The 23,141-nt window shown below is 41.8% G+C and overlaps 1 protein-coding gene across 1 annotated transcript in view; it reads right to left on the reverse strand.

Moving 5' to 3' along the window:
* The window catches only part of LOC129544166 (ATP-binding cassette sub-family C member 4-like), a 153,864-nt gene that overhangs the window by 65,525 nt on the left and 65,198 nt on the right, over positions 1-23,141 (reverse strand). The window contains 5 exon segments of the mRNA XM_088842846.1: positions 1,606-1,706; positions 6,995-7,105; positions 8,257-8,376; positions 10,502-10,652; positions 21,199-21,278. Coding sequence (XP_088698972.1) covers positions 1,606-1,706; positions 6,995-7,105; positions 8,257-8,376; positions 10,502-10,652; positions 21,199-21,278 — 563 coding nt within the window.

The raw sequence follows: 23,141 nt of genomic DNA on the forward strand, positions 1-23,141 counted from the left end.
CTGAAACACATATGACATCTCATGAGTTAGTATCAGAGGATCTTGTTTATGGATATTCAGAGACTGTAAATGAAACCTTCTGCTTTTATATGGTTCAGAACATCCCAGGTCTCAGCATCCACAAAGGACAGAAGTAGGAGTCTGATGAGGCCTTGGATGATTTGAAAACTTGTTCATCATCTTCAACGCTTTTACATATGACTGCTTCCTTCAATTTTATATTAAAGTTAAAAAATTAAAGAAATGAATAGTAAGATTTTATTGATCCTCCTTTCACATCTGAATAAAAAAATTTTTTTTCAAAGAAAAGAATACTTATGGACACCAATTAGTAATGTGTGGCTACAGAAGGGCCATATGTTACAAATGAACAGAATTGGACGGTCATCAAACCTCATTAATAACTAATTGTTTTCTACTCTGTTATGAGCTTCCCTCATAGCTCAGTTGGTAAAAATCCGCCTGCAATGCAGGAGACCCTGGTTCGATTCCTGGGTCCAGAAATTCCCCTGAAGAAGGGATAGGCTACCCTCTCCAATATTCCTGGGTTTGCCTTGTGGCTCAGCTGGTAAAGAATCCTCCTGCAGTGCGGGAGACCTGGGTTTGATCCCTGGGTTGGGAAGATCCCATGGGGGAGGGAAAGGCTACCCACTCCAGCATTCTGGCCTGGAGAATTCCATGGACTGTAGAGTCCATGGAGTCGCAAAGAGCTGGACATGACTGAGAGACTTTCACTACTTCTACTCTGTTAGAAGAAAGAAATGGAAAAAGTTCATTTTTATTGCTTTTCTCCCTTTAGGAGAAGGTACAAAAATTCAAAAGTATATAATATACACATCGATTAAGGTCTTCTAAACAACCATGACTCCACACCTTAAAGAGCACATTCTGAGAGACAGCCTATCCTCCAGGAAGAAGGGCCATCAGCAAATTCGGTGTTCAACTCACACAAAAATAAATGATAAAATGGGGGATGGGTGGAGGAATATAGTAATTAAATAAACCTCAAAATACTGGATTATTTTCTTTTATCAAAAATGAGGAATTACCCATTAAGAAACAAATACAAACAAGCTGCTAAGAAATTAGCTTATATTGTCTCCAGAATTTCACAACCTCCCTCCTACAGAGATATTTATTGTATTTGAAGACAGTTTGTGATGAATACAAAACCTTCTGACATGGCATACACATGATTGAGAAAAATATATATATATATTATATTTTACATTAACTTTAAGAACATGGAAAGTGAAAGTGAAAGTTGCTCAGTCATGTCCGACTTTGCAACCGCATGGACTGTAGCCCGCCAGGCTCCTCTGCTCATGGGGATTCTCCAGGCAAGAATACTGGAGTAGCCATTCCCTTTTGCAGGGGATCTTCCCAACCCAGGGATCGAACCTGAATCTCTTGTGGCTCCTGTGTTGTAGTCAGATTCTTTACCATCTGAGCCACCAGGGAAGCCCTTAAGAAGATGGAAGAGAATGTAAAAAAGCTTTCTAAAATGATGTAAAAATAACAGCTTTATATTTTACATAAGAATTGCTTCTGTGTCAAAAACAGCAAGGAGACTGAAAAGACTAAGAACAGAAAGATAAACATCACCATGTTCTCAATTTCCGCACTTTGCCTGACGCACCACTGGAGCATCCTGGTAAGTGTTATGGTGAGTGACAGCACCAGGCCAACATGCCCAGCGTCCAAAGCTAAATGAGGAAGAGGAAGGATAAAGTCAGTCTACTTCTCAACCTCACACAGGAGCTTCTGTCACTCTACAAAGAAGACGCCGCTATTTTTATGATTTTTACTGCAGTATAGTTGATTTACAAAGCTGTGTTAGTTTCAGGTGTACAGTAAAGTGAATTCGCCAGACATATAAGTAATCTGCTCTTTTAAAATTACTTTCCCACATACGTCATTACAGAGTATTAAACAGAGTTCCCTGTGCTACACAGGAGATCTTTTTTAGTTATGTATTTTATATATAGTGTGAGAATACTCCTTTATAATATTTAAATCATTTGCATGTAATGATAGTTTTACTCATAATACTTTTGTTGTATGAGACAATAATAAAGTAAAAAAAAAAAACAAACACTATAAGGGACTTCCCTGGTGGTCCAATAGCTAAGACTTTGAGGTCCCAAAGCAGGAGCCCTGGTTCAATCCCTGGTCAGGGAACTAGACTCCACATGCCACGACTAAGAGTTCTTATGCTGCAACTAAAGTCCTGCCTGTTTCAACTAAGACTGAAGATCCTGCATGCCCCAACTAGGACCCAGTACAGACAAATAAACAAGTAAAATTTTTTTTAATATTATGAATTTAGAAAGAACTAATAAAGTTGTTAGACGACAGAGGATGAGATGGCTGGATGGCATCACCGACTCAATGGACATGAGTTTGAGTAAACTCCAGGAGTTGGTGATGGACAGGGAGGCCTGGCATGCTGTGGTTCATGGATGGGGTCGCAAAGAGTCAGACACGACTGAGCGACTGAACTGAACTAAATTGAAAAAAGTTGTTTAGTCCCTAAGTCATGTCTGACTCTGTGTCTCCATGGACAGAAGCATACCATGCTTCCCTGTCCTTTGTTATCTCCTGGAGTTTGCTCAAACTCATGTCCATTGAGTTAGTGATGCCATCCAACCACCTCATCCTCTGCCACCCCCTTCTCCTCCTGCCTTCAATCTTTCCCAGCATCAGGGTCTTCTCTGAGTCAGCTCTTCACATCAGCTGGTCAAAGTATTGGAGCTTTAGCTTCAGCATCAGTCCTTCCAGTGAATATTCAGGGCTGATTTCCTTTCAGATTGACTGATTTGATCTCCTTACAGCCCAAAGGACTCTTGAGAGTCTTCTCCAACACCACAGCTTGAAAGCACTAATTCTTCGGCTCTCCACCTTTTCAATGGCCCAACTCTTAACTTCCATTGACAACTCTTACGTGACTACTGGAAAAAATATAGCTTTCACAATATGGACCTTTGCTGGCAAAATGACGTCTCTGCTTTGTAATATTTTGTCCAGATTTGTTATAGCTTTCCTTCCAAGAAGCAAACATCTTTTCATTCATGGCTGCAATCACAGTTTGAAGTGATCTTTGGAACCCCCCAAAATTAAATCTGTCACTGCTTTCAATTTTTCCCCAGACGGGACCAGATATCATGATCTTAGTTTTTTGAATGCTGAGTTTTAAGCCAGCTTTTTCACTCTGCTCTTTCACTTTCATCAAGAGGCTCTTCACTTTTAGTCATTAGAGTAGTATCATCTGCATATCTGAGGTTATTGATACTTCTCCCAGAAATCCTGATTCCAGCTTAAGCTTCATCCAGCCCAGCATTTTGCATGATGTATTCTGCATATAACTTAAATAAACAGAGTGACAATAAACAGCCTTGTCATTCTCCTTTTCCAATTTGGAACCAGCCCATTGTTCTACATCCAGTTCTGTTTCTTCTTGACCTGCACACAAGTTCTCAGGAGACAGATAAGATGGTCTGGTATTCCTATCTCTTTCAGAATTTTCCACAGTTTGTTGTGATCTACATAGTCAAAGTATTTCACATAGTCATTGAAGCAGATGTTTTTCTGGAATTCCCTTGCTTTCTCTATGATCCAGTGAATATTGGCAATTTGATCTCTGGTTCCTCTGCCTTTTGTAAACCCAGCTTGTACAGCTGAAATTTCCTGGTTCATGTACTGTTGAAATCTTGTTTGAAGGGATTTGAGTATAAACTTACTAGCATGCAGAATGAGTGCAGTTGCATGATAGTTTGAACATTCTTTGGCATTGCCTTTCTTTGGGACTAGAATGAAAACTGACCTTTTCCAATCCCATGGCCACTGTTGAGTTTTCCAAATTTGCTGGTATATTGAGTGCAGCACTTCAACAGAATCATCTTTTAGGCTTTTAAATTGCTCAGCTGGAATTCCATTACCTTCACTAGCTTTGTTCGCATAATGCTTTGAAGTTAAGGCCCACTTGACTTCACAGCCCAGGATGTCTGGCTTAGGTGAGTGACCACACCATCATGGCTATCTAGGTCATTAAGATCTTTTTTGTACAGTTCTTCTGTGTATTCTTGCCAACTCATCCTAATCCCTTCTACTTCTCTTAGGTCCTTTCCATTTTTGTCCTTTATCATATTAATCCCACCTGGATTGAGGCACCCTTGACAGTGTAATATAGGTGAGGATGTCATTGTTCAGATTTTTGTCCATATGCTTCTATTATCATTATGTAATTTCACTTTCTATGTCCAATGTAGCTGCAGTTGAAATCACAAAAACAAGGCAATGGGTTTTGCAAAACAAAGCAGTGCTTTTAGATCTAAAATATTAGTCTCATTTTTGCATTATTAAAGACTGTGATTCAGGGTTATTGCTATGGAAAAGTAAGGGATGGTGAATTCATGCCACACATGCCAACAACTGCTCATCTGGGACCCACGCAACAGTGAGGATACTGTTTTTGCTACACTCTTTCTCACATCAGTACACCAGACCCCTACAACCAAGAGATCCAAGTAGCCCTAAAGCTAAAACCTAAAACCTAAGTTGTACAGAAAGATTAATAGTAAACTTGGTTCCCTCTATCCAACTATAAGACACTAGCTGGGATGTTCAGAAGGTCATCTTGCTACAGTTATATAGATCTCAAACCATTCAAAGAAAGATAAAGAAAGAAAAGATCTCCATTATGACCTACTGTAAACAAACTACTTAAAGCAATCTATAGATTCAATGCAATCCCTATCAAGTTACCAATGGCATTTTTCACAGAATTAGAACAAAAAAGTTTACATTTTGTAGGGAAACACAAAATACCATGAATAGCCAATGTAATCTTGAGAAAAACAAAGAAGAAAAATGAAGCTAGGAGGAATCATGCTCTATGTCTTCAGACTATACTACAAAGCTACAGTAATGGAAAGTGGCACCAAAATCAGACATACAGATCAACAGAACAGGACGGAAAGCCCAGAGATAAACCCATGCACCTGTGATCACCTATGACAAAGGACGCAAGAGTGCACAATGGAGAAACGACAGTCTCTTCAATAAGTGGTGCTGGGAGAACTGGACAGCTACATGAAAAAGAATAAAATTAGAACTTTCCCTAACACCATCCACAAAAATAAACTCAAAATGGATTACAGACATAAATGTAAGACCAGACACTACAAAACTTTTAGATGAAAACATAGGGAGAACTCTCTCTGACATAAATTTCAGCAAGGTTTTTTTTACCCACCTTAGGAGGAGCAATGAAAAGAAAATAAAACATAAACCAACGGGACCCAATTAATCTTAAAAACTTTTGCACAGCAAAGAAAACCATAAAAAATACCAAAGACAACTTGAAAAATGGGGGGAAATATTTGCAAACATAGTGACTTACAAGGGATTACTCTCCAAAATATACAAACAGTTCATGCACTTCAATATCAAACAATAAATAAACAACAAAATAAAAAAAATGGGCAGAAGACTAAGAGACATTCTCCAAAGAAGACATACAGATGGCCAAAAAGCACATGAAAAGATGGTTGACATCTCTAAATATTAGAGAATGTGTATCAAATCTACAGTGAAAAAAAAAAAGCAAAAAAAAACAAAAAAACAAAACCAAAAGACTACAGTGAGGTTTCACCTCACACCAGTCTGAATGACCATCATCAAAAAATCTACAAACAATAAATACTGGAGAGGTGTGGAGAAAAGGGAATGTAAACTGTTGGTGGGAATGTAAACTGGCAGAGCCACTTCAGAGAACTATATGGAAGTTCCTTTAAACACTAAAAATAGAGCTACTATATGACCCAGCAATCCCACTCCTGGGCATATATCCAGAGAAAAACAGAACTTCAAAAGATACATCTACCCTTCTGTTCACTGCAGCACTATTCACAATAGCCAGGACATGCAAGCAACCTAAATGTCCACCAACAGAGCAATGGATAAGGAAGATGTGCTATCATACATACAATGGAATATTACCCAGCCATAACAAAGGGCAAAATAAATAGTGCCATTTGCAGTAACACGGCTGGACCTAGAGATATTCATACTGAGTGAAGTAAGTCAGACAGGGAAAAACAGAATGATATTGCTTATATATGGAATATAACAAAAGGCTACAGACGAACTTATCTACAAAACAGATATAGAGTAACAGGTGTAGAAAATAAACTCACAGTTACCAGGGGATAAGGGAGGGGAGGGATGAATTCAAAGACTGGGATTGATACATACAAACTACTATATATAAAATATTAAAATAGATAACTAATAAGAAACTACTGTACAGAGAACTTGGTAATGACCCACATGGGAAAGAACCAAAAAAGAGTGGATATGTGTATACGTATAGCAAATTGACTTTGAGATACATTGGTAACTAAGACAACAGTGTAAACGAACTATACTCCAATAAAAATTAAAATAAAAATGAAAGAACGGCCTGAGCGAGCCAAAGCAGGGGCCCAAGGCACCACAGGTCTGTTGGAACAGGCATATTCATACCTAGTTTTGCTCCTGAGTATTCCAAAAGTCAAAAACAGAAATTCTTTTCTAAAAGACTTCATTTGAAGTATTAATCAAAATGGAAATTATTAAAAAAATACACGCACCCCAATGTTCATGGGCATGCAAAAAGAATCTTTAAAAAAGTGGATATATGTACAACAGATTCATTTGGCTATACACCTGACGCTAACACATTGTAAATCAACCACACATCAATCAATTTTTTTTAATGGCCTCAACAAGGACCTACTGTAAATAAATAAGTAAATGGAAAAAAAGATAAAAATTCTCATCAAGACACAAATGACTTCACATGGACCACACTGCGGAGTCACATACTGCAGACACTTTAATACAATTCATTAGAACCAAAGAGTGTATATATTAGACAAGATGGCAAGAGTTTAATAACTACAAACAAAGCTATAAACTGTAAACAACCACAAATATTCACATCTGTACTTACATTCTACCAGGATCAGGGCCCCAAAGGCAACAACAGTGACAAAGATGGCACAGGTGACATCCAGATACACAGCGAGCCATCGGGACGTTGTCAAAAGCAGGAACCAAGCCTCTGCATTTGTGAACCATAGTAAGTGCAATACATAAACAGAAAAACCATGTTAGCTGCTTCTCATGAGGGAGAGCATTTTCTCAGTTGAGCTACAGAAGATTTTATATGGGTAGGACAGCAAAGTTACACACCCAAGGAACCTGAAGATTCCAGAAAACTAGGTTCAAACACAAGACAGAGTATGGGACACACAGGAATCAGTCCTGGAAGCATGCTTTGAAAACGTCAACCCACAGGTTATCAACAGAAACACGATCACAAGAAGGAAGATGGAAAATCGCCTCATCGGTGCATTTCCTGCAGTGCTGGGCCTCAGCGTGAAGATCATCCTCTCACAGGACCGACTGCTCCCAGCTCTCTGACAGCAGACAGCACAGCTCACACTGTTTCCAGCACCTTCTGCCCTCACTACAGGGCCCTGCAGTGTTTATTCTTAGGAGTCAGTGTCTATATGGCCATCAGTTAACAGGATCTGCATGTGACTTTCAAAATGCCATTTTTATCTTCAAAATACAAAAATTATTGGAAAGTTTGGCTTGGATTTTATAGACTTAGAGGAAATTCTGAATTTTCTACCTAGGGAAAAAAACTTCACTGATAAAAACATAATCAAGTGGGTGGCAAATCAGGAAATTATTTCCTCAATCACATCTGACACCCTCCACGCTCTGAAACGAGTCAGCAAACTGCAGCCTGGAGGGTGAGAACAGCCATCACCTGGTTCTGAAAATGAAGTTTCACTGGGACACAGAAACCGCCATTCACTGATGAATTATCTTTGCCCGTCTGTGTCACAACAGCGAAGGTGAGTAGTTGCAACAGACACAGTACAGCACACAGAGCCTGCAATACTTTCTATCTAGATCTTCACAGAAAAGAAAGTTTGCTGACTCTTGCCCTAAAGAGACAGAAGTCCATAGGGCACAGTGACGCAAGGGCAATGCGAGCCAGTCAGGGGAGAAAAGCAGGGTGTGATGGGAAAAGGGGAGCACAGAGGGATGCTGGAAGGAAGGGCTGGGGGAGGCGGGTGTGCAGAGGGGTGGAAGAGTGACACAGAAAGAGATGCTGGCCAGCAAGACCACCCAAGAGGGAGTCAGCCTCAGAAGGCAGCACATCCCGTCCTTAGAAATCCTCTCCGGAAACTTACAGACCTGAGTGCAAGTCCTGGTGTGAGTCGAACAGTTTCTGAAACTTCTGTTCAGCTTTGTACGCCCGGATGGTCCAGAGTCCCTGGAGAGAAGATGCTAAGTGGGAAAACACCGGGCTCCGAGCTGGGGAAGCAGAGACAGACACACGACAAAGAAAGTCAAGGAGGCTGGAGGCGGGGAAACCACTGCTTCCCGGGCTCTGTGGTCACATGTCCTGCCCAAAGGGAATCCTCCTTGTGACCCTAAACTCCTGCTCACACCATGCTTCACTTTAATGACCTGGGAATGAAAGATTCTTCTTGAAACTATCTTTGATCAAATTCAAATCACAGCTAGATTTATATAAAGAAATTCTTGTTCTTTCATCAAGATCCTCTCAAACACGCCTCCCTCCAAATTCTTCAGGCATCTCACCAGGTGGAAATTGTTCACAATTTCTATAAACATATTGAAGCATAGTTGATTTACAATAGTGTGCCAGTTTCAGGTATACAGTATAGTCAGTTATCAATGTACCAGAGACCTGCTTTGCAACCAGATTACTGAATGACTCCATTTCATGAGTGGCCTCAAACCATAAACGTCTGAAGCCTTGTCTACACTGAAGACTGGATTGAGCTCATCACTCTCTTTTCTGCCTCCCCAGGTCCTACCATCCTACTGAGTAATACAGGTAGAACATCACACACACCTGGACTCTATTGCCCCCCATCCATCCAAACACCTCGCCAAACTCGACCTTATAGGAGGTTAGCTGCTTCTCTTGATGAGTGAAAATGTCTTCTACAGCTTTTATGAAACTGATGATCCCTATCCTTTTTGCATAAGTACCTCAAGTGTTTATTATTAAAATCAAAACATACAAATGCCACAATAAAAAACTCCTTTGACTGGATGAACTGAGATTTTTTTTTTCCACTTAGTAGATACAGAGAAGCATGAGACTCAATATGCGTCTGTTCCTGGCTTGGTTTCTAGAAAGTTAAGTTGGTATTAATTTGCAATAATTATTCATGATTGAGGTCTCTGATACAACATATTCTCTCCTTACTTTTTGGCTATTATTTTTATAAATGTTAAAAAATATATAACAATCTATTTTTCTTATTTTTGTTTTAATATTGACGAAATGCATGTATTAATAAGAGAAATTTGATTATTTCATCATCTGTGATTACCTGTAGAATAGACTAATTAATCATAAAATGTGTTCCGCATTGTTCTGTTTTTTGCTGCACCGTGCAGGATCTAGTTCCTCAACCAGGGACTGGAGTGGTGGCCCCCACAGTGGAAGCACAGAGTCTTACCCACAGGACAACCAGGGATGTCCCTGTTCCCCATTATTCTAAAACTAGGAAGCTGAATGGAGTAATCAACTAAATGCATACTGAACAGATCCCCCTCCTGTGTCCTCCTAGGGAATTACTTTCAGCATCATTTCTATGAATAGCTTTGGGAGAGGGGTACACAAACTGTGGTGTCACCCCGAATCCTGGCAATGACACAGAGCAAACCTGAAAATAACAGGGTTTATCTTTTCAATAGGGCTTCCCTGGTGGCTCAGACATTAAAGAATCCACCAACAATGCAGGAGACTTGGGTTCAATCCCTGGGTCAGGAAGATCCTCTGGAGAAGGGAATGGCTACCCACTCCAGTATTCTTGCCTGGGGAACTCCATGGACAGAAGAGTCTGGTGGGCTACAGTCCATGTAGTCGCAAAGAGTAGGACATGACTGAGTGACTAACACACATCATCTCAATATATTTAACAATCGCAACTTACAAGAACATGTGAAAGAATGTATTTTTCAAATATATTACTTCTGACATATATTTCCTGAGGTCTCTTTCCCTTTCCTTGTCATTTCTGGTACCTTAGGAGGAGAAAAATTCTCTATTTTCCTTCTACATTAGTTTCAACATGATGAGATATTTTTAAGAACAGTATTAATAGAGTGGATACTCTGTGTAGGGAAGTATGTTGTGAAGAAGACAGAAACGGTCCCTGTCCTCGGGGCTCACATCCGTCCTCCTTGGGCTAAAATGCAAAGGGCAGCTGACCCGCCACCAGCTCCATTTTCCTTAAGGGCCAAACCTGCTCTCAGGGGCCATAACTTTCAATCACCTAATGTTAAACAGGGAGAAATTCCACAAGAGAGTCTACAGAATTTCAGGGGTCTGGTTAACTGCAGTATAAATGGAAAACAGCCTGCACTGCCATCCCAGCCCGAGTGCCCTGGTACTCACTTGTACATTCCAGGCGTTTCACATCTCGTGAAGTCTCTAAGAAATATCGCCGAAGAAAAAAGAAAATGATGCCAAGGGGAATCACAGGAATAGCAGTCCAAGGAACCGCAGCCATCATCACGCCCACCAGACCAATCACAAGTAGAAATGTCTGAAATAGCGAAAATCCAGAGGCCTTCCTGTCAAGGATACTTTTCAAAGATAAACTTTATTGATTTGTTAGGAATAAACTCCTTTCCTTGAAACTTGTTGAAACAGCAGGGAATGCTTTCCCTTCCAAAGAAATACAATTATAGGTGGTCCTCCTGATATTTATTGCATGCACCAAACACTCTGATAAGAACTTTCTAGGTATCAGCTCTTGTGACACACTCAGGAGCCCTTTGAGGCAGGCACGACTATTTTCAACAGATGAGACTATTTGAGGCTCAGAGAGTAGGAGGTGCATCTCAAACTTTCAGGAGTCAGCAGGTGTCACTAAAGAGATGAGTGAGCATGTATCACAGATGAGGAATCCAGACGTCTCAGCTATCTATCCATGTAGGGACAAAGAAGTGGTTAATTACAAATTCAGGGTAACATATCTAGTAACAGTATTATCTAATTTTACAAATGAAGGCAGTGAGGCACAGGGAGAGAAAAAGCAACTTGATGGACACTGCAAAGCCTAAGTCATGAAGCTGGGAAGCCCATGTCATGAGCCATTATGAAATGTTTAAGCTTGCCCCCCACTTACAGCCATCTTTCTATCATTATACCTAGTATTTAAAATGCCCATTCCAAAGGTTAACTATTATAACAACACCAGATTCCATTTACAATGTGTGTACTGTGTGTAAGGCCCTGTGCTGAGTTCCATGAACCTTCTCTTAATCATCACATTATCCCCTGAGATGATTTTCTTTTGGGAAATGATCTTGGTCTAAAAAGACAGCAGGAAAAAATAAATAAATAAAAAGACAGCAGGTAGAACAGAAAACGAAATCATTGGTTGATGCTGATTTAAGCATCCATCTTTATCAGGAAAAGTATGATATCTTGGAAGACAGTATCAGGGAATAAGAATGAAATCAACATTTAATGTCTGCCTGCTATGAAAGTTGGGTGGGGTGCTAAGGACTTGCAGATTCACCCAGTCTGAGGCAAGGCCTCTGAAGTTTATGATCTCAGATGGATACAAATCCATGGTGATCTGCATAGGGTACAAGGGAAACACAGGGAGGAATACCTGAATGTTTTTAGACAATTCTAAGACTCATGACTGATTTTATAAGCTTGTTTAACAAATAGAAAGAATGGCATGAATGATTTGCAGGAAGTAATCATATTTGATGGAAATTTTGACCAAAAGGGAGCTGGGATGAGAAGGTAGAGATGCTTGTCTGAGTTAACACTGGCTGTTCTTTCAGATAAGAAATATGAGGTTGGCAGGGTAAGTGGTTGTCCTAAAGTTTCCCAGGAAGGCATTGCTTATCCTGGAGAAGGAGAGGAACGGTTTGTGCTCAGGGAATCCCAGAGCCACAGCTGCAGGCAGGAGGAACAAATATCCACAACTGTGACTCTGTGGCCAGGAGCCCTTGAGAACCAAACTGCATGATCTGGATGGAAACCCATGTGCTTTTCCTGTTTCTCCCCACCTCTGCCGTGGTATCAAAAGAAAACTCAGAGTGAAGAGGATGGAATTCTGAAGGAATAAATTCTAATCATAAGTGGAGAAAAACAGGGCTGTCTGACCTCTCTCCAATTAGCTCTACAGAAAACAATTTCTTACAGCCACTAGCTTGACTGTGCATTCTACCACGCTACAAACTTCATGTTCATGGGGAGGGGTCCTTCCAGCCCCTTCTATGTCTAGCGTTTAGGTCACTTGGCTTGCCATTATTGTTTGTAAAAAAAAAAAACCTAAAATGTCAATTATAAAAAATCCAAATTACTTGTTTTTAGCAGACTTGCATCATTTGATGGACAACGTTCATCCATTTCAATAATCTGGGTCTCCCCCAGGTGGCTTCCCTGGTGGATCAGTCATTAAAGAATCTGACTGCTATGCAGGAGACCCGGGTTTGGTCCCTGGGTCAGGAAGTTCCCCTGGAGAAGGAAATGGCAACCCACTCCAGTATTCTTGCCTGGAACATCCCATGGACAGAGGAACCTGGCAGGCTAGAGTCCATGGGGTCAAAAAGAATCAGACAAGACTGAGTGACTAAACCACTCCAGGTGAGGGCCTTTTATGACTAACCCAGCCCGGCAGGTAACCTGGGAAGCAGAGGTAAGATCAAAATGAAGGGCTCCCTGGAAGCTGTGCCAACGCTTTTTCCTTAGGTACCCACTGAAGACCCATTACTAATGCTCTCAGAAGCTCTGGAGTTAGGTTCAGGGCCCTAAATTCTAAAGCAATTCAAAGAGGATGTCTCTAAAGGTTTTATTACACACACACACACACACACACACACACACACACACACACACAGAGCATACTGGTTTCCCTAGTGATTCAGATGGTAAAGAATCTGCCTGTAATACAGGAGACCCAGGTTTGATTCCTGGGTTTGTAAGATCCCCTGTAGAAGGGACGGGCAACCCACTCCAGTATTCCTGCCTGGAAAATTCCATGGACAGAGGAGCCTGGCAGGCTACAGTTCATGGGGTCCCAAAGAGTTGGACATGACTGAACACTTTTCCTTTCATATGTATATACATTTGTGAATCTTTTATTGTCAGCCATTTCAAACCCTTTACAGAAGTTTGCAGAAGATGAAAATAGTATCTAAGCAAAAACTCAACATCTGAAGAAGGAAACAAAAGATCCTAGTGTACAATAAACACACAATAAATCCCTTCCTTGAGGCCAACTTCATTCCTTTCTCCTACATTCCCAGGAATTCCAAAAAGCTCAATTCAAGCTACACACACAATCCCCCCTCATCTGGTCGGATTCCAGACCCATCTGATGGATCATATCACCATGACCAGGGCTTCTGCCCTTCTGTCCCACTATGGAACAGAGACAGTGATGGCTATACAGAAAGAAGCATACTGGCCCAGAAGCAAGTGACCCAGGTCCTGATATCCCCCAAATAAGGAAAATCATTATTTTTATATATTTCCCATCTGGAGCACCATTTGGGAAATTCTACCCAAAGTCTATGAATCCACATGAACAAATAAAAAAATTCTTAGATGAAATCTAAGAGAGAGAAAATGGTGATTTTTCACAATTCAGAAAAATTCTTTAGTATGCAGAGAATGACAGTCTATATGCTGCTACTGCTGCTGCTGCTAAGTCACTTCAGTCGTGCCCGACTCTGTGTGACTGCATAGACGGAAGCCCATCAGGCTCCCCTGTCCCTGGGATTCTCCAGGCAAGAACACTGGAGTGGGTTGCCATTTCCTTCTCCAATGTGTGAAAGTGAAGTTGTTCAATCGTGTCTGGCCCTTAGCGACCCCACAGACTGCAGCCTACCAGGCTCCTCCATCCATGGGATTTTCTAGGCAACAGTACTGGAGTGGCTTGCCATTGCCTTCTCCAGACAGTCTATATCTGGAGGAGAAATTCCATTAGCCCAAAATTGTGGTGAAATAGGGCTTCCCTGGTGGTTCAGATGGTAAAGAATCCGCCTGCAACACAGGAGACCTGGGTGCAATCCCTGGGTTGGGAAGATCCCCTGGAGAAGGGCATGGCAACCCTCTCCAGTATTCTTGCCTGGATAATCCCCATGGATAGAGGAGCCTGGCTGGCTACAGTTCATGAGGTTTAAAAGAGTCAGACATGACTTAGTGACTAGGCACACAAACCAAGGGGCAGTGAAGTCTTCACGTAAGCAGACAGAGTAGCTCGCATGTCTCAGGAAGTTTAGGGATTAGCTCTGGTTCTCAGAGCCCTCCTTCATCACCTTTGTTTCTCCTTTGATCTCACACAGCTCATTTCAGTTCAGTTGCTCAGTCATACCAGACTCTTCATGACCCCACGGACTGCAGCACGCCAGGCCTCCCAGTCCGGTACCAAACCCAGGGTTTACTCAAACTCATGTCCATGAAGTCGGTAAAGGATATGGCAACCCACTCCAGTATTCTTGCCTGGAAAATCGCATGGATGGAGGAGGTTACAGTCCATAGGGTCGCAAAGAGTCGGACATGACTGAGCAATTTCACTTTCATGTTCATGAAGTCGGTGATGCCATCCAGCCATCTCATCCTCTGTCATCCCCTTCTCCTGCCTTCAATCATACCCAGTATCAGGGTCTTTTCCAATTAGCCAGTTTTTCGTAACAGGTGTCCAAAGTACTGGAGTTTCAGCTTCAGCATCTGTCCTTCCAATAAACACTCAGGACTGATCTCCTTTAGGGTGGACTGGTTGGATCTCCTTGCAGTCCAAGGGACACTAAGGGTTTTCTCCAACAACAAAGTTCAAAAGATCAATTCTTCAGCACTGATCTTTCTTTATACTCCAAATGTCACATCCATACATGACCACTGGAAAAACCATAGCCTTGACGAGGTGGACCTTTGTTGGCAAAGTAATGTCTCTGCTTTTCAATATGCTGTCTAGATTGGTCATAACTTTTCTTCCAAGGAGCAAGTGTCTTTTAATTTCATGGCTGCAGTCACCATCTGCAGCGATTTTGGAGCCCAAAATATAAAGTCAGTCACTCTTTCCACTATTTCCCCATCTATTTGCCATGAAGTGATGAAACTGGATGCCACGATCTAAGTTTTCTAAATGGTGAGCTTTAAGCCAACTTTTTCACTCTCCTCTTTCACTTTTGTCAAGAGGCTCTTTAGTTCCTCTTCACTTTCTGCCATAAGGGTGGTGTCATCTGCATATCTGAGGTTATTGATATATGTCCCGAAAATCTTGATTCCAGCTTGTGCTTTATCCATCCCAGCATTTCTCATGATGTACTCTGTATATAAGTTAAATAAGTGGTGTGGCAATATACAGCCTTGACATACTCTTTTCCCTATTTGGAACCAGTATGTTCTTCCATGTTCAGTTCTAACTGTTGCTTCCTGACCTGCATATAGGTTTCTCAAGAGGCAGGTCAGGTGGTCTGGTATTCCCATCTCTTTCAGAATTTTCCCAGAGTTTATTGCGATCCACACAATCAAAGGCTTTGGCATAGTCAATAAAGCAGAAATAGATGTTTTTCTGGAACTCTCTTGTTTTTTTGATGATCCAGCAGATGTTGAAATTTGATCTCTGGTGCCTCTGCCTTTTCTAAAACCAGCTTGAACATCTGGAAGTTCACGGTTCATGTATTGCTGAAGTCTGGCTTGGAGAATTTTGAGCATGACTTTACTAGCGTGTAAGATGACCTGCCTCTTGAGAAACCTGTATGCAGGTCAGGAAGCAACTGTTAGAACTGGACATGGAACAACAGATTGGTTCCTAATAGGAAAAGGAGTACGTCAAGGTTGTATATTGTCACCCTGCTTATTTAACTTATATGCAGAATACATCATGAGGAACGCTGGGCTGGAAGAAGCACAAGCTGGAATCAAGATTGCGGGGAGAAATATCAATAACCTCAGATATGCAGATGACACCACCCTTATGGTAGAAAGTGAAGAGGAACTAAAAAGCCTCTTGAGAAAATTGAAAGAGGAGAGTGAAAAGGTTGGCTTGAAGCTCAACATTCAGAAAACGAAGATCATGGCATCTGGTCCCATCACTTCATGGGAAATAGATGGGGAAACAGTGGAAACAGTGTCAGACTTTATTTTTTGGTGTTCCAAAATCACTGCAGATGCTGATTGCAGCCAGGAAATAAAAAGACGCTTACACCTTGGAAGGAAAGTTATGACCAACCTAGATAGCATATTAAAGAGCAGAGACATTACTTTGCCAACCAAGGTCCGTCTAGTCAAGGCTATGGTTTTTCCCGTGATCATGTATGGATGTGAGAGTTGGACTGTGAAGAAAGCTGATCGCCGAAGAATTGATGCTTTTGAACTGTGGTGCTGGAGAAGATTTTTGAGAGTCCCTTGGACTGTAAGGAGATCCAACCAGTCCATTCTAAAGGAGATCAATCCTGGGTGTTCATTGGAAGGACTGATGCTAAAGCTTAAACTCCAATACTTTGGCCACCTCATGCGACGAGTTGACTCACTGGAAAAGAGTCTGATGCTAGGAGGGATTGGGGGTGGGAGGAGATGGGGACGACAGAGAATGAGATGGCTGGATGGCATCAGCGACTCGATGGACATGAGTTTGAGTGAACTCCAGGAGTTGGTGATGGACAGGGAGGCCTGGCGTGCTGTGATTCATGGGGTCGCAAAGAGTCAGACACGACTGAGCGACTGAACTGAACTAAACTGAAAATGAGTGCAATTGTGCATTAGTTTGAGCATTCTTTGACATTGCCTATCGTTGGGACTAGAATGAAAACTGACATTTTCCAGTCCTGTGGCCATGCTGAGTTTTCCAAATTCGCTGGCATATTGAGTGCAGCACTTACACAGCATCATCTTTTATGATTTGAAATAGCTCAAAATGGAATTCCATCACCTCCACTAGCTTTGTTCATAGTGATGCTTCCTAAGGCCCATGACTTCACATTCCAGGATGTCTGACTCCAGGTTAGTGATCACACCATCATGATTTTCTTGGTCATGAAGATCTTTTTTGTACAGTTCTTTTGTGTATTCTTGCCACCTCTTCTTAATATCTTCTGCTTCTCTCCATACCATTTCTGTCCAAGGGAGCATAAAATGTTCCCTTGGTATGTCTAATTTTCTTGAAGAGATCTGTAGTCTTTCTCATTCTATTGTTTTCCTCTACTTCTTTGCATTGATCGCTGAGGAAGGCTTTCTTATCCTTGCTATTCTTTGGAACTCTGCATTCAAATGGGTATATCTTTCCTTTTCTTGTTTGCTTTTCACTTCTCTTCCTTGCACAACTATTTGTAAGGCCTCCTCAGACAGCCATTTTGCTTTTTTACATTTCTTTTTCTTGGGGATGGTCTTGATCCCTGTCTCCTGTACAATGTCGAAAACCTCTGTCCATCGTTCATCAGGCACTCTGTCTATCAGATCTAGTCCCTTAAATCTATTTCTCACTTCCACTATATAATCGTAAGGGATTTCATCTAGGTCATACCTGAATGGTCTAGGGGTTTTCCCTACTTTCTTCAAATTAAGTATGAATTTGGCAGTCTTCATGATCTGAGCCACAGTCAGCTCCTGGTCCTGTTTTTGTTGACTGTATAGAGCTTCTCCATCTTTGGCTGCAAAGAATATAATCAATCTGATTTTGGTGTTGGCCATCTGGTGATGTCCATGTGTAGATTCTTCTGTGTTGTTAGAAGTGGGTGTTTGCTCTGACCAGTGCGTTTTCTTGGCAAAACCCTATTAGCCTTTGCCCTGCTTCATTCTGTACTCCAAGGCCAAATTTGCCTGTGACTCCAGGTGTTTCTTGACTTCCTACATTTGCATTCCAGTCCCCGATAATGAAAAGGACATCTTTTTTGGGTGTTAGTTCTAAAAGGTCTTATAGGTCTTCATAGAACTGTTCAACTTCAGCTTCTTCAGCGTTACTGGTTGGGGCATAGACTTGGATTACCCTGATATTGAATGGTTTGCCTTGGAAATGAAAAGAGATCATTCTGTCATTTTTGAGATTGCACCCAATTACTGCATTTTGGACTCTTTGTTGACCAATATGGCTACTCCATTTCTTCTAAGGGATTCCTGCCCACAGTAGTAGATATAATGGTCATCTGAGTTAAATTCACCCACTCCAGTCCATTTTAGTTTGCTGATTCCTAAAATGTTGATGTTCACTCTTGCCATCTATTTGACCACTTCCAATTTGCCTTGATTCATGGACCTAACATTCCAGGTTCCTGTGCAAGATTCCTCTTTACAGTATCTGACTTTACTTCCATCACCAGTCACACCCACATCTGTGTGTTGTTTTTGCTTTGGCTCCGTCTCTTCATTCTTTCTGGAGTTATTTCTCCACTGATCTCCAGTAGCATACTGGGCATCTGCCGACCTGGGGAGTTCATCTTTCAGTGTCCTATCTTTTTGCCTGGACTTCCCTTGTGGCTCAGCTGGTAAAGAATTCAACTTATTTAACTCTGTTAAATCACAACATTATAAAACATCGGTGAGTCTTATCTATACGATGAGATCTATACAAACCCTGGATTTCCTTGGTGACTCAGATGTTAAGGAATCTGCAATGCAGGAGACCCAGGTTCGATCCCGGGGTCAGGAAGATCCCCTGAAAAGAGAATGGCACCCCATTCCATTATTCGTGCCTGGAGAATTCCATGGACAGAGGAGGCTGGCAGTCTACAGTCCATGAGACTGCAAAGAATCGGATACAACTGAGCGACTAACAGGTGCACACACACATACAAAGCCTAAGACTGCTGCTGCTGCTAAGTCACTTCAGTCGTGTCCAACTCTGTGCGACCCCATAGATGGCAGCCGACAAGGCTCCCCTGTCCCTAGGATTCTCCAGGCAAGAACACTGGAGTGGGTTGCCATCACCTTCTCCAATGCATGAAAGTGAAAAGTGAAAGTGAAGTCGCTCAGTCCTGTCCGACTCTTAGCAACCCCATGGACTGCAGCCTACCAGGCTCCTCCATCCGTGGGATTTTTCAGGCAAGAGTACTGGAGTGGGGTGCCAAGCCTAAGACTAAGCTTTCTAAAAGTGCCCTTTGCTTGGGATACATTAAACACATTATTCATCCTTAATTTGGCTGCCTTGGATATTTTCACAACCACATCAGCTCTGGGACCTGGGTATACTTCAATTTGCTCCCAACTGAGAGTCACAGGTAACTCCACTGAAGAGTGAATGGTGAGGTTTGGTTCACAGCTTGTTAACCAGCACAACAGGAAGCTTTAGGGAAACATGGCTTATTTCTTCCTTCATGGTTAGTATATTTCATTGATCAATACCTTCCTTTCCACTTTTGTCAAGGTTCAACCTTATTACAAACTTTAAGTCTGTAGTCCACTTATTTTCTAATTTAACAAAGAAAGGCAATGCCAAAGAATGCTCAAACTACCGCACAATTGCACTCATCTCACACACAAGTAAAGTCATGCTCAAAATTCTCCAAGCCAGGCTTCAGCAATACATGAACCGTTAACTTCCAGATGTTCAAGCAGGTTTTAGAAAAGGCAGAGGAACCAGAGAACAAATTGCCAACATCTGCTGGATCATGGAAAAAGCAAGAGAGTTCCAGAAAACCATCTATTTCTGTTTCATTGACTATGCCAAAGCCTTTGACTGTGTGGATCACAATAAACTGTGGAAAATTCTGAAAGAGATGGAAATACCAGACCACCTGACCTGCCTCTTGAGAAACCTATATGCAGATCAGGAAGCAAGAGTTAGACCTGGACATGGAACAACAGACTGGTTCCAAACAGGAAAAGGAGTATGTCAAGGCTGTATATTGTCGCCCTGCTTATTTAACTTATATGCAGAGTACATCGTGAGGAACGCTGGGCTGGAAGAAGCACAAGCTGGAATCAAGATCGCCGGGAGAAATATCAATAACCTCAGATATGCAGATGACACCACCCTTATGGTAGAAAGTGAAGAGGAACTAAAAAGCCTCTTGATGAAAGTGAAAGAGAAGAATGGAAAAAGTTGGCTTAATGCTCAACATTCAGAAAACTAAGATCATGGCATCTGGTCCCATCACTTCATGGGAAATAGATGGGGAAACAGTGGAAACAGTGTCAGACTTTATTTTGGGGGCTCCAAAATCACTGCAGATGGTGAGTATAGCCATGAAATTAGGATGCTTGCTCCTTGGAAGGAAAGTTATAACCAACCTAGATAGCATATTAGAAAGCAAAGACATTACTTTGCCAACAAAGGTCCATCTAGTCAAGGCTATGGTTTTTCCAGTGGTCATGTATGAATGTGAGAGTTGGACTGTGAAGAAAGCTGATCACGGAAGAATTGATGCTTTTGAATTGTGGTGTTGGAGAAGACTCTTGAGAGTCCCTTGGACTGCAAGGAGATCCAACCAGTCCATTCTAAAGGAGATCAATCCTGGGTGTTCATTGGAAGGACTGATGCTAATTCTGAAACTCCTATACTTAGACCACCTCACATGAAGAATTGAATCATTGGAAAAGACTCTGATGCTGGGAGGGATTGGGGGCAGGAGGAGAAGGGGACGACAGAGGATGAGATGGTTGGATGGCATCACTGACTCAATGGATATGAGTTTGGGTAAACTCTGGGAGTTGGTGATGGACAGGGAGGCCTGGCATGCTGCAGTTCACGGGGTCACCAAGAGCCAGACACGGCTGAGCGACTGAACTGAACTGAGCCACCTAGGAAGCCCAACACAATGCATAATTTAGTTAATCTAGGCTATCTTTCCATGAGAGGTGATTATTTTTATATTATGAAATGTGCTCTTAGTAAAGGGAATCCACACCAGACACCTTGGAGGCAGAGGGAGAACCACTTGCCCAGCATGTTGCTGCTTCAAACCAACGCTGACGTGACCGTGTAGACGCGCCTGCCCCAGGGGTTACTCATGTTAACTCAGGATCCCAATCAGAACTGCACCTTTCTCTCACAAACACAGCCTTTACTGAAGATAACAGGACACAGTGCCAGGTTTAAAGGCCCAAACTCAGCCCCTGTGAAAAATCCTTGAGAAACAGGCACTCTGCTCTTCCCTGTGAGAACTCTGGCAGGACTGATACATTACCTGGATGAAATCAAGAAATATCAGGGGCAGCAAGTCATCCATATGTCCAATGTCTTTGGAGAAACAATTCAAAATTCTTCCTGCAAGAACAGGATACAAGAAATTACTCATTCCCTCAGGAGTTTTAAGAGAAATAATTCATGAACATATCAAAACAATATTTTTGAAGACTATGTATTTAGGGATTTCCCTGGTGGTACAGTGTCCCCAGTGCAGGGGACATGTGTTCAATCCCTGGTCTGGGAAGATTCCACATGCTGCAGAGCAACTAAGCCTGTGCGCCGCAACTACTGAAGCCCATGTGCCCAGAGCCTGAGCTCTGCTACAGAAAAAGCCACCACAATGTGAAGCCCAGGCACTGCAATGAGGAGTGACCCTTGTTACTCCTCACTGGAGAAAGCCCACATGCAACAGCAAAGACCTAATGCAACTAAAAACAAATAAATAAATCTAAAAAAAATCAAGTACGTGTATTAAATATTTAATATATTGGGCTTCCCCAGGGACTCAGAGCTAATGAATCCATCTGCCAAAGCAGGAGATGTAAGAGACAGGGGTCCAATCCCTGGGTCAGGAAGATCCCCTGGAGGAGGAAATGGCAACCTACTCCAGTAGTCTTTCCTGGGAAATCCCATGGACAGAGGAGCCTGGCAGGCTACAGTTTATGGGACTACAGAAGAGTCGGTCATGACTTAGCGGTAAAACAATAGCAAATTTAATATATTACAAACTCATATGAAATAAGCCAATGTCAGTGGTAAAAAGAAAGACAAAATAGGATGACACCTAAAGAGAAACAAAAATACCATCAAATGGCAGTGGGTGGGGAATTGAAACAGAGCCCTGATTTTTAAAAGAATGGGGGAACCTTGTTGCAGTATCAGGAAGAGCTGGTAGATTCGAGAATTTCCCTCCCTTTAGATCCATCCCATCTAAGGCTCACTCCAAGTGCTAAATCTGTAAATAAACAGTTGTAAAATACCTAAGTTAATCCTAATTGTCAAACCAATTTTGCTTTAATTATCAAGATTAATTTTGGCAAGTGATGCTTTCTATAATAAATATAATTATATCCTCTCTGTAATTTTATTCCCTCCAGATGGCTCACAGCACCTCACATTTTTGGAAATTTTGGATTCTGGCCATTTCCAAGTTTTGAGTTTAGTACTGCGATAATAAGTTGCTATTTTCAGAGGTGTACCAGGTGTGACAAGCACAGACTTACGAATAAGCATCTAAGAAGACCACAGGGGTGTAGGCAGGAAACAGAAATATTACTAAATGACTAAGAATCACTTATCATTGATTTTATTTCCCGTCTCAGAATCCATGATAATAGTATATTCTTAAGGCTGCAGGACAGAATATGGGGATTTCTAGTAAATATCTGGTGTAAACTAAAAATGTCACATCAGTAAACAAAGGATGCTGCAGCCATCAGGACTCTGAAGCTGCCCCTGCAAGGGTGGTGCACCCTGAGGAGACTCAGGATGAGAAAGAACAGGACACTGGCCCCAGACAGGGGAGGTGCACACCAAAGGAACTGTAACAGGGAGGAGCCAATTTTGACTGCATGCTGGATCTGTTTCTTTGACCATGACAATTTTGACGATTTGGTCAGGGAACCCTGCCCCTCTGCATGAATGTTAAAGTGGCTTTTCTCAGCTCACAGGGAGACAATCTGACCCTTACCACCTGTCAGTGGGTGCAGAAAAGAAAAAATGAACAAATACTCTCTTATTTTGCAAGATAAATGGCGTTTTGACTTTATTTCCTCACCTCCTCTCCTCTCTGTTCTATAAAAGAACCAGGCATCCAGATCCCAATAAGATGCCTATTTTGGGACATCAGTCTGCCATCTTCTCAATCTGCCAGGTTTCCAAATAAAGTCATTATTCTTTGCCTGAACACGTCATCTGTAAGACTTATCGGCGTTGTGAGGC

This window comes from Moschus berezovskii, chromosome 13, assembly GCF_049115385.1.
Source record: "Moschus berezovskii isolate FMDL1 chromosome 13, NW_MosBer_1.0, whole genome shotgun sequence".
NCBI classification, from domain to species: Eukaryota; Metazoa; Chordata; class Mammalia; order Artiodactyla; family Moschidae; genus Moschus; species Moschus berezovskii.